At 47.4% G+C, this 12,141-nt stretch overlaps 1 protein-coding gene across 1 annotated transcript; it reads left to right on the top strand.

Annotated features, from left to right (window-relative positions):
- The first annotated feature begins 225 nt into the window (after positions 1-225).
- On the top strand, positions 226-1,295 carry PRR9 (proline rich 9). Its single transcript, XM_019958354.2, has one exon. It carries the CDS (start codon positions 244-246, stop codon positions 592-594), a length of 351 nt encoding a protein of 116 aa, XP_019813913.1. The 5' UTR covers positions 226-243; the 3' UTR covers positions 595-1,295.
- Positions 1,296-12,141: the final 10,846 nt, after the last annotated feature.

Here is a 12,141-nt window from a genome sequence, read left to right as displayed (position 1 = left end):
TTGGGGGCTATAGATATTGACAAAAGCTGTGAGAATATCCTCAACCAGGAGATGGGCGTCAGAAAGAGCTGAAGAAGGGATAGAAAGAGAAAGGAATAAAAACCAGCAGAGAAATGAATTCTTAGGGTTAATAACCATTTATTCCCCATTCCCCTCTCTCAGACCTTCATTTTCAGCCTTTTATGGTTAATGTATATATTTTCAAAGCTTATGTTTGTTTCAGGTCCTGCCAATCATCCTAGGATGTCCTTCAATGAGCAGCAGTGCAAACAGCCATGTGTGCCTCCTCCATGTCTTCAAAAGACCCAAGAGCAGTGCCAGGCAAAGGCTGAGGAGGTGTGCCTCCCCCCATGCCAGGACCCCTGCCAAGAGAAGTGCCCAACGAAAGTTCAAGAGGTGTGTGTCCCTCAGTGTCAGGCATTAAGCCAAGACAACTGCCCACAACAAAGCCAAGACCCATGTCTCCCTCTGTGTCCAGACCAATGTCCATCTCAGTGCACGGAGCCCTGCCAGGAGTTATCTCAGACAAAATGTGTGGAGGTTTGCCCACAGAAAATCCAGGAGAAGTGCTTACCCCCTGGCAAGGGGAAGTAGGTGCTCATAAGGCTATGTGGGGGTCCAGAAGATGATCCCAACCCCAGCCCACATCATGGTGACCTTTTCTTATGGGTACCTCTGTGTGCACCCTGCTATCGCCTCCTGGCTTCCTCAGGACTTGGTCTGTGTCTCTGAAGACAGTTCTCTCCGTATTTCCTCAACCTCTGTGAATACATATGGTTGTCAACAATCTATTAGAAGGTCTTAGCTGTCGGAATGGTGTGGTTATCAAGGAAGACCACAGAAGCCCAGCTCAGCTCCCTTGGGGCAAAAATTCACCCTACCCTGGGTGTGTAACAGCCAAGGATGCCTCCATTCATCTTTCAGAATGTCAACCTCTCACTTGAGTCTCAAAACAAACTGAATTTTGATGGACTTTGCACCAATCACCACCACCACCACCAGAAGTGAGGAGAAGAAGTTGGTGGTGTTGCAAAACTAAAAAACGGGATAATTTTGTATCTGTATCCCAAAACAATGACAGAAAGTGATTAGATGTTGAAATGTTGGCTTTGTTTTAAAAAATGAAACTAAATGAAATGTAAATGGTTGATTCCAAATAGCAAATAAGGAAAGATGTGATTAGATGTTTGGGGTCCTGGTGATTGATCTTTGTGCCTCATTGTTGACCTGCTTTAGGCCCTTAATTTCTGCCTTGTACACTCTTTAGAGATGGATTTGTGACTGTGTGGTGCAGGCTGCTGTCCTCCAGATTCTTTGCCTTCTTCTCCCTGGTGAAGGTAAAATGCAGAATAAAGCTGATTGTAAAACATTCCTGACTTGATGTGTGCTCATTCCTGCTGTTCTTGTGATGATCATTTTCTCCTTTTTTGACAAGTCTCAAATAGGAATAAAAAACAGCACTCCAAGATGTACAGAACAGCCATGCTGAAAGAGGCCTCCTTAAGGGGTACCCAGACCATCCCACTCCCATCCACAACATATCATAGGTCCACCCATGCCCATATTTCATGCCTGAGAAAATCCAGCTGAGACTGGGACTTCAACACTTCAGGTCCAGGATTCTTTCCACAACAGCATCTTTCCTCTCTGACCCTTGCTTTCCAGAGGAAAGGACTAATATGGGAGGAGGGGCCTTCAATGGAAGAGCCATGATACCCACAAGCATAGCATCCCTCTCTGAAGGAAAACCCAGGTGTGCTTCTAAGATGAACACAAACTTGAGGGCCAGAACTGTGTGCCCTATCATCTGGCCAGGTTTCAGAAAAGCCAGACAGCCTGGTTCACCTCCCTGCACCCTGTTACTGCCCCCATCTTGTGGAGAAAACACAAGGCTGTGAGCTCTGGGTTTGCACCAAAGGGCTGAGGAGACTCCAGACTTATAGGCGAGAATCAATGGTGGCTTCTCAGCTGTGCCTGGAGGTCTGACCTGGGCCCTGAGACTTGAGTCAAGGGCCAGGCTCCTGAGGGCTAAAGGGACTCCTCCTTCATCCTCAGGGACCCCCTCCTCCTCAGCCTGTATGGCTATGCCCCCATGGACAGCCTGGCCAGCCCCTCCCTATAGGCTGTGTGAAACCTGAGGCCTCAGCTGTTTGGCTGAACTGGGGTCTTCCAGCAGCTGGGATCACCGAAGGTCTCAGTCTGAGATTTTTCTAAGGTGAGAAAGAACTGGAGGGTGACCCGAGGGAGATTTCAAGTGGCAACATGGAGCCCTCAGACACTCACTGAGTCTACAGGTGGCAAGTGCCAGGACCTGCAATCTACGCACATTCTCTACAGGAATCCTGACAGCAGGTGGAGTATATTGCCCCTTTGTTAAGGAACCAGTCTGGCTTCACAAAGCTAGCAAGTGGTGAAGTCAGCATTCTAACCAGAGTTTCTCTTGACTTCAGAACAGACTCTTACTTGCATGAGGAAATTGTACATGGCACACAGACAAGATTTCCAGAAGCTGTGTTATTCTCATTCATGCATTCATCCGCCTATCATTTGCTCACTGATCACCTACCAAGTGCTGAAGATCCAAGCAGGCAGCATCCCCACATAGGGCTAGAGAGCTGTCTTTCCACAAGGCACGTGTGCCAAGGGACACGTTACAAAACCTCCCGCACATATCAAGCCCCTGAACATCTCCAGAGGTCTGAATCAGTTCTCTTGCCTCTTTGCCTGCTTGGACTAAGTTTTCTCTTCCATTTTCCAACTGTGGAATAAGCCAGCTGCTCCACAGTGACCAGATGGCTCAGCAGATAAAGAATCCACCTGCAGTGCAGGAGACACAGGAGACACAGTTTCAATCCCTGTGTCAGGAAGATCCTCTGGAGCAGACAACGGCAACCCACTTCAGTATTCTCGCCTGGGAAATCCCGTGGGCAGAGGAGCTTGACAGGCTACAGTCCATCCAGTAGCAAAGAGTCAGACACGCTTGACACGATTGAGAGACAAACACTTTCCGCAACACTTTCCCCAGGGCCCCAGCTTGCAAGGAGAGCCTTGCCAGTAGTGCAGCTTCTGACTGGGCTGAGGAGGCTCAGGGACATTCCTCTAACCTGGCTCAAGCCCAGGGAATGTCTTTGATCTCTGGCACTAAAAGCGTGTACAGAATCGAGTCCAAGATCAGATGCTCAGGTGCTGAGCGGAAGCATGAGGCGGATGAGCAGGGAGAGTCCAGCAATATCAGAGAGAGGACAACCCGCTGATTACAGGGGAGGCCTCAGCAGATGGGGGAGACAAACCTGCAGATGGCAGATAGGGGAGCAGACATCAGGGAGCCAGCAGGCCCTCATCAAGCTCTGTCATGGGAACTGCCACACCAGGCTCCTGCTCATAGAACTCTGCCCAGCCCTCCCTGCACTGCTGCGATGCGGGCTGAGGCCCCAGTGACACAGACCCAGGCCATGGAGACAGCCAGGACCAAGCCCCACAGCAACCACACTTCCCCAGCTGTTTGCATCTGAGGTGAAGCCTTTCAGAAAGGGGTGGGGGGAGGGGATCACCAGGGAGATTCCCAGATGCTACAAGTCCTAGTTGACAATTGTTAAAGAACCAAACATGAATGCCGTAGGCTTTTTGTTTTTGTTAAGTTCTTACTGAATTTGTTACAATACTGCTTCTTGGCTGCATTTTTTGGCCATGAGACGTGTGGGATCTTATCTCTCCTACCAGGGATTGAACCCACACCCGCTGCGTTGGAAGGTGAAGTCCAAACCACTGGCCAGCCACAGAAGTCCCTGAGTGCCATGGTTTTAATATATCCCTCCACCAAACACCCACAGCCACATAACCAGAACTAAAGCTACCCTGATTTCCCCCAAAGTGTTGACTTCTGACCATTAGCAAACTTAAGCTTTCCTCCTGTCAGCATGATCTCATAGTTTCCCAGCCAATCAGCTACAGAAGAGTAGTTTTGGGTGGTACTATTACCCAAAGAGAGTAATTCCACATAGCACTGTTACCACCGCAGGCTTCTGGTGGCCAATCATGATAAACAGCAATGTACTTCCTTACTTTAGAAACTGAGCTGTAACCCTCAATTTCTCAGAGTCTTGCCATTTTCAGCTTGAAGCCTTTCCAGTTCTATAAACTGTTCTTCTGTACAATTAATAATCTTTTACATTTTCCCCCAACTTGGTTTTCACTTTTGACTCAGTTAACTCAGTATGTGGCACATGTGGCCCCATGGGCTCCGGGTACCAAGAGAAGAAGCTGCAAAGTGTCAGGAGCACACAGGAGGTTGGTGGGGTTCACCCCCCCCCCCTCAGGTAACTGTTTGTGGAGAACCGCCCTGTGCAGGAGGGAGGGGGACGCGTGACGGAGCAGCAGCCTGAAGACTCTCACTTCAGTGAATATTGAAATCTATTTAGTCCAGAGAAGACACTGCCCAGAGGAGCAGGATAGTGGTGCTCAAGTATTTTAAGTGACTTTGTGAGGAAGGAAATGGATTTCTATGAGGTTACAAAGGATGGAGTTGGAACCAATGGACAGAAATTACAAATTTGGGTTCAGTTTAGTTATTTAGTTACTTTCTGCCACTGTGAAAGTGAAGTCGCTCAGTCGTGTCCGACTCCTTGCGATCCCATGGACTGTAGCCTACGAGGCTCCTCCATCTATGGGATTTTTCAGGCAAGAATACTGGAGTGGGTTGCCATTTCCTTCTCCAGGAGATCTTCCCAACCCAGAGATTGAACCCAGGTGTCCCACATTATAGGCAGATGCTTTACCCAGCTTTCATATAATGAGATCTGCTTGCTGGCAAGCGGAGCTGCCTTTGGACTTGCCATGCTTCCACAAATTGGAGGTGTGCAACTGGGGAGGGATAACTACTGTGAGAGCCATGCTTCCTTCCACCTGTCCAGTGCTGAGACTCACCTCACTCATCTAACTGTCCTGGGCAGAGTGGGGATCAGCGGGCAGAGGAGCCTAAGGGGACAGGGAGACTCAGGAGATCTGACCCTGAGGTCAGGAGACAGAGGAAATTACTCTGGCCTCTAATATACCCCCAGGGGCCCTTTGGGGACCCAAACTTCTGGGGAACAGCAGAGTGTGGACCACAGCTTGAAGCAAAAGGAAAGGAGAACAGGTAAGTGATAGGAGGTGGCTCCCCCAAATTTAGGACTTTTAAAATATGGATTGGGGCCCAAACACTTCAGCCCTGAGTGGCACCTCACAGTAATTCCTCACTGCCTTCCAAATCCAGTCTCCCCAGCCAGCGTTTAGCACACCTCTCTTCCCTTTATTCCTTACTATTTGGCTTTCTGGAGCTTCTTTCTCTCCCAGGCCAGCATGGTGCATCTGCTCCAGGCATACGTGCACCTAACAACCATCGAAGCCTCCTTTCCACTCGTACCTGCCTCTCTCCAACCCAGGATTCCCCCACGGCTTGTGTCTGTAAACCTATGCATTTCAAGCTCACCTCCTCCAGGAAGCCTTCCATGATGTCAAGTCTACTTCCTAAATGTACAGGGAGACTTCTGCAACACTTCAGCCTGGGCGCCATGCGCCCACACTGGTCCCTAGGGCTCTGTGGCCCCTTGCAGCTGCCTGGCATGTGACTGGCCTCTATCTCCTGTCAGTGTGAGAGCCCTGGATGATGGCCAATGAGCCTAGCTGTGTTCTTTGCCTCTCTTCACTGGACCAACCACACAGAGGTCTTAGGCACTGTCAGAGTCATCCAACCACCATGTCCTTTGAGGCAGAGATGAAGGAGGCTTCTTTTATTGTTAGGGTGACCAAAATCATCCTGGCTGTCCTGGAACTGAGGAGGTTGCCAAGATGCAGGACTTTGGTGTTAACATTAGGAAAGTCTCCCAGGAACCAAGACAAGCTGATCACCCTAACCAGGTACCTGCATGTACAAGACACACTGTCTAATGATACAGGAGTGTAGATGCAGAGCAGATAGGACTCCCTGTGTTGGAGAAGTTCACAGACAAAGCTGGGAATAGGAAAACCTCCCAGAAAAACTGCAAGCCCAGACAACTTAGTGTCTACTGCCTGCCCACCCCTCTCTCTGGCCCTACGGGGTGTGTGCATGTGTTGGATAGGGGACACTACACCAACAGGCAGTTGCCCAGGCCAGGCCTGGATAAACACAAACTGGCAGGTCCTGGCTCAGAGAAGTAGTACAGTTAGGGGGTATCCCATATCTTCCCACTCCATCCCCACTACCATCATTACCCCAGGACATCTCAGTCAATGTAAAACAGGTCTGGACTTGCCCACTCCTCTTCCTTCTCTCCCACAGACACTGACCTCACACCTGAAAATGGCTAGAAGTAAAGGCAGGCAGGCTGGCAGGGCCATCTAACCTAAAGTTCCCCATCTCTCCTCCTCTCCAGCAGTCTCGGCCCTCCTTTAGAAGTCCCTTTCTCTTCCCAACAGCACCATCTACTGGCCATACAGGCACTGCGCCTGAGTCAGAGATGGGTACTCACGCTGGGGCCCAGCCAGCCAGTCTGTGGAGCAGAGTCAAGAGCACAGAGATGGGAGGAAGCTAAATGTGCAAGACAAAAGTTAAATAATGTATAGGGTTAAAGTGCATAACGGTTCAGAACATAAGCTCAGGACTCAGATTGCAGGGATTTAAATTTGAACCCCACCACTTCTTTTCCTTTAAAAAAATTTTCTGAGAAACTTGTATGGGCCAGTACTGTTACAAGCACTGGATATACAGTGATGAATTAGAGATTCTGCTTCCCAGAGCTTATGTGAATGGAAGAAGACAGACAAAAGGCAACTAAGCAAATGTATAAATAAGAAAATATAGAAAACAAAATAGGGTGAGGAGACAATAACTGTCGAGGAGGTCTTTGTAGCCAGGTCATCTGGAAAAGCCTGCCTTAGCAGGTGAGGTCTGAATGGCAATGTGAATGATCTGAAGGAGCCAGCTGTGTGGAGGATGGGAATGAGTGTTAGCACAGAGAGAGCAGCATCTGCAAGGGAGCTGGGTAGCCTCTGGAGTCCCCTCTGGACACTGCAGTTGAAGGTGAACACTGACCAAATTTTAGTCCATCCAAGTGAATGTGAGCAGAAGGGTAAGGCCTCTTGTCACAGGAGCTCTGAGTGAGAAATAGGAGTATTTCACACAAAGATGAGAAGTCTTAGGGGACACAGGATGGCTGTTTCAGACCTTCAAAAGTGATCCCAGAGGAAAGAGCATGGGTGAATTCAGGGTACAGGAAGGCAGATTTCTGCTCGTTTCAGGAATAAAATGTCCCAGCAATGAAAATGACTGCCCATGCCTTAGTGAGTTTGCCATCACTGAAAGTATGCAAGAAGAGGCCAACGACTAGCCCAGAAGGTTATAGACATTTGGACTCAATATTTTATTAGTCTTTTAACTTACACTCAAATTCTTAACAGGTTGCTCTGAAGGTAGGGAAAACAGCCTTGGTCAGCAGCCAGTCACTGAAGACATCTGCCCCATCCCCAGGACGGTGAACACACCACATCAAGGAAGAGAACAGGCTACAGAACAAGTTTCTCACACCCAGCACCGACCCTGGTGTGCGAGGAGGAGGACAAGCCCTTGTGTTCCCTCGTGGTCTATGCCTGCTCCCTCTCCCCGCCACAGCACCCGAAGATGGGCACTTCCTCCCCTGCAGCAGCCCAAGAAAAAGGCAGTCCAGGTTCTCAGAGAAAATATCCCACTACCTCTTTTTGTTGCATTACAAAATATTTGCACATAATAACCAATTCATACGTGAAAAACACATGTTCACCTCATTATTCGTCAGAGAAATACAAATTAAAACCTCAAGAGCACACCCACTGGAAGGGCTAAAATTAAAAAGACAGAATGTGCAGAGATGAGAGGCTGTGAGAGAGCACACCAGTGCAGCCAGTTAGGAAAGCTCTTTGACTCCAATTTACTGAAGCCAAATGTCTGGAAAGCCAGTGACTGAGCAGCTCCTCTCGTAGGCATATTCTCTGCATATTCTCTAAAACTCAAATATTAAAATGTTCACTCTAGTATGATTCATAATAGCCAGATATCAGAAACTTCCCAAATGCCCATCAATGAATACAAATTTTGAATATAAACAAAATGCCCACCAATGAATATAAACAATAATCACATGATATGATACAGTGATGTGTTCGAATGCTGTGCAGCTACACACCTCAACATAGCTAATTCTCACAAATATAAATTAAGTGAGCAGGAAAGGAAACACACACAAAATATTAAGGTGAACCATGTAAAATTGGCTTTACAGAGACGAAAAACTTAAATATTGACAATTCTGACAATGTCCTTTTATGTCATTCAGATAACATACAAGAATTGGCAAAGCAAATCTGGGTTGCAGAGACCAGGACAGAGGTTACAGGAGTTGGGGGCAGCATAATAATAAATGGAAGGGAGCAGAAGGGAATATTCATTTTCTTGATCTGGCAGCTGCTTACCTTGGTGTATTTAGTTTGTGAAGATTCACTGAACTGTGCACTCACGATATTTACATATTTTCAGATGTATACTTTAATGAAAAGTCTGTTCGTCTTATTTGAATTCATCATGTAATACATACATATCATTTATAAGCAATCAATATGTACTATCATCTTAATATCATATAAGTTAGAAAACAAACACAAAATGTAGACTATTTAAAGGATGAGATAAATATGGGGAAAAAGAAAAATATTTTTTTTCTGGCCCCAATGGACGGTTTTATGCAGCCTCAGTGGACCAGCATGCTCTCTGGAGATTTTTGTATAATGGAGCCTTGGTTTACTCAGTAGCTGCATGACCTTGGGCAAATCTCCCAGCCTCAGTTTCTACATCTGTAAAATTGAAATGTCAATCATTCACCCATACTTCCAGACAGCTACCCTCGTAATCAAATGAGATATTTGTGAAAATACTAGACTGTGCGTATGTTCTTCCCTCTGCTGGGTTGGTCTTTTCTCTACTTGTCTGCCAGGCAAACGCCTTCACGGCTCAGCCTAGTGTCATATCCTCTGTGCAACTGCTTCTCCTGACACCCTGTGCCCCTCTCACCCACGCTCTGCTCCCGGTTCGCCGGTTCACACACATGCCGTCCCTTGGAGGTGACCCCACTGGATGCAGTGCATTTCTTGGCATGGCTGTCTCCCCTATCAGGCTGTGCACCCAGAGAGCAGGGCCTATTGTTTTCTTCCCTGCATCCCAGAGGTCAGAATGGAGCCCGGCACAGTGGTGCCAAATGTAGGGCGTCTGGACTTGACTGCATTGGTTTGCAGTTCAGAGAAAGCCCCAGACCAGAACTCCCCTGGGACAACAGAGACCTTAATGAAGGAGGTCTGGCTGCAGGTGTCATGTGTGGGCAAGTCACTGGGCAGAAGCAGGGCTGGGCATCTGCTTGCCCAAACCAGGGACAAGCCAACACTGAAGCCTGGGTTGCCATTTATAGGGCTTCCAGGGGTGGACTTGGCACTTGTATGAACGCTGCACGCCAGTTATGGAGGCAGCCCCGCCTGGGCCTTTCACACCGCAGAAGCTGAAGCAGGTCCAAATGGCATTCATGCTTCAGGCCACGATCAGACTCCATGTGGGACTGCACTGCAGAGTCCACCCAGCTCACACCCTCCTCTTTGCCTCTAGCATGTCCTCCTAGAATAGGGGGCTCCTCCTCCTTACTCTCCAGAGCTTCACGAACTCAGAGGTTGCACGCTGTACCCCTCACACCATATCTCACACACACACACATATGCCCTCCACAACACACACCACACGACATATATGCAACATATATGCACACACGTGCATACATACCAAATACACACACACAGAGGCCCTCCAATCCTGAGCCAGTGCGGTGACTCTGGGTGCTGGGACCATGTCCGCTCCCTTTGCCTTTTGGATAAAGCACAGCTCTGTTGGCCACAGAGGCAGAAGAAAAGTGATAGTTCTGCAGCTGGAAAATGGATCTGCATTTGTGTCCATCACAGGTCCTTCACCTGAGGCCTGAGCGGCCCTAGATTTCAGCTGGTGTTGGAGAAATATCCCATCTGATGATCCAGCCTTGATGGTCAAGGACCCCAATCTGAAGATAGGACACAGCTAATCTTGGGGACTACTGCACAATTGCACTCATCTCACACGCTAGCAAACTAATGCTCAAAATTCTCCAAGTGAGGCTTCAACAGTACATGAACCAAGAACTTCCAGATGTTCAAGCTGGATTTAGAAAAGGCAGAGGAACCAGAGATCAAATTGCCAACATCTATTGGATCATAGAAAAAGGATTCCAGAAAAGCATCTATTTCTGCTTAGTTGACTATGCCAAAGCCTTCGACTGTGTGGATCACAGCAAACTGTAGAAAATTCTTCAAGAGATGGGAATACTAGATCACGTTACCTGCCTCCTGAAAAATCTATATGGAGATCAGGAAGGAACAGTTAGAACCAGACATGGAACAACGGACTGATTCCAAATCGGGAAAGGAATATGTCAAGGCTGTATATTGTCACCCTGCTTATTTAACTTATATGCAGAATAAATCATGAAAAATGCCGGCCTGGATGAAGCACAAGTTGGAATCAAGTTTGGCGGGAGAAATATCAATAACCTCAGATATGCAGATGACACTACCCTTATGGCAGAAAGCGAAGAGGAACTGAGGAGCCTCTTGATGAAAGTGAAAGAAGAGAGTGAAAAATCTTCCTTAAAACTCAACATTCAGAAAACTAAGATCATGGCATCCAGTCCCATCACTTCATGGCAAATAGATAGGGAAACAATGGAAACAGTGACCAACCTAGACAGCATATTAAAAAGCAAAGACATTACTTTGCCAACAAAGGTCCATCTAGTCAAAGCTATGTTTTTTTCAGTAGTCATGTATGGATGTGAGAGTTGGACTAGAAAGAAAGCTGAGCTTTTAAGAATCAGCTCAAAAGATTTAATGCTTTTGAACTGTGGTGTTGGAGAAGACTCTTGAGAGTCCCTTGGACTGCAACAAGATCCAACCAGTCAATCCTAAAGGAAATCAGTCCTGAATATTCATTGGAAGGACTAATGCTGAAGCTGAAGCTCCAATACTTGGGGCACCTGATTCGAAGAACTGACTCACTGGAAAAGACCTTGATGCTGGGAAAGATTGAAGGGCTTCCAGGGGTGGACTTGGCACTTGTATGAATGATGCACGCCAGTTATGGAGAATTGAAGGTGGGAGGAGAAGGGGATGACAGAGGATGAGATGGTTGGATGGCATCACGGACTCAATGGACATGAGTTTGAGCAGGCTCTGGGAGTTGGTGATAGACAGGGAAGCCTGATGTGCTACAGTCCATGGGGTCACAAAGAATCAGCCACGACTGAGCAACTAAACTGAACTGAGCTGAATCTTGGGGACAACCCCCCAGCCCTTCCCTCTGGACCCTCCCTAAAGATTGGAGACACATAGTCTTGGCCTTCAGGCCACACCCAGTTTGAGGAGAAAGGCAAAGTCCCTGGCCTCAGAAGACCCCCACGTGCTCATGTCCCTACAAATTTTGAGAAGACTCATCTCACACACCTTTATCTTCACACTTTCCAAATTTTGGTCATTAGAAGATATGGTATAAAAAAATAAATGAAAAAAAAAACTGTATAACTTCTTTTCACATTTAAAGATCCCTGTCCAAAATATGACTAATGTTTTCCCATCCATGTATTAGATATTCCCATCCATGTACTAGACTGTGTTCGAGCCCAGTCTGTGGTTGAAACATTGATTCTGACACTTTAGCCTTATATCACTGCAGTTTAACAAGTCTATCATCAACACCATCACCCATATTTTAAATCTGACCCAATTTTAAATGCAAGAATTTTTGTATCAAAGATGGAGCAGTGCTCAAGAACCAAGGATGGTGCCAAGCTGCCCAGAATGGGGGCCTATCTGTGATCACACACCCCAGCAAAGTCTTCATCAGGGCCACCATGCTTCTATTCTCCACACTGCCCCAGCTCTCTAGATTCCAGGTGACTCTCTTGAGGCCACATCTGCTTGAGTGATGACACTACTCAGTGGAGCTGACTCACAGAATGAGTCGCCCCAAGTGAATTTGAAAGAAGAGGACAATTGTGCAAGGTGTGTTTTGACAGGCTCTGAGGAGGG

This window comes from Bos indicus, chromosome 3 (genome assembly GCF_029378745.1).
Source record: "Bos indicus isolate NIAB-ARS_2022 breed Sahiwal x Tharparkar chromosome 3, NIAB-ARS_B.indTharparkar_mat_pri_1.0, whole genome shotgun sequence".
Classification (NCBI taxonomy): domain Eukaryota; kingdom Metazoa; phylum Chordata; class Mammalia; order Artiodactyla; family Bovidae; genus Bos; species Bos indicus.
This window is presented reverse-complemented; position numbering and strand designations above follow the sequence as displayed.

Bases quoted from the DNA above. Each gene is read 5' to 3' on its own strand.
- PRR9 (XM_019958354.2), top strand. From the start codon at position 244: ATGTCCTTCAATGAGCAGCAGTGCAAACAGCCATGTGTGCCTCCTCCA.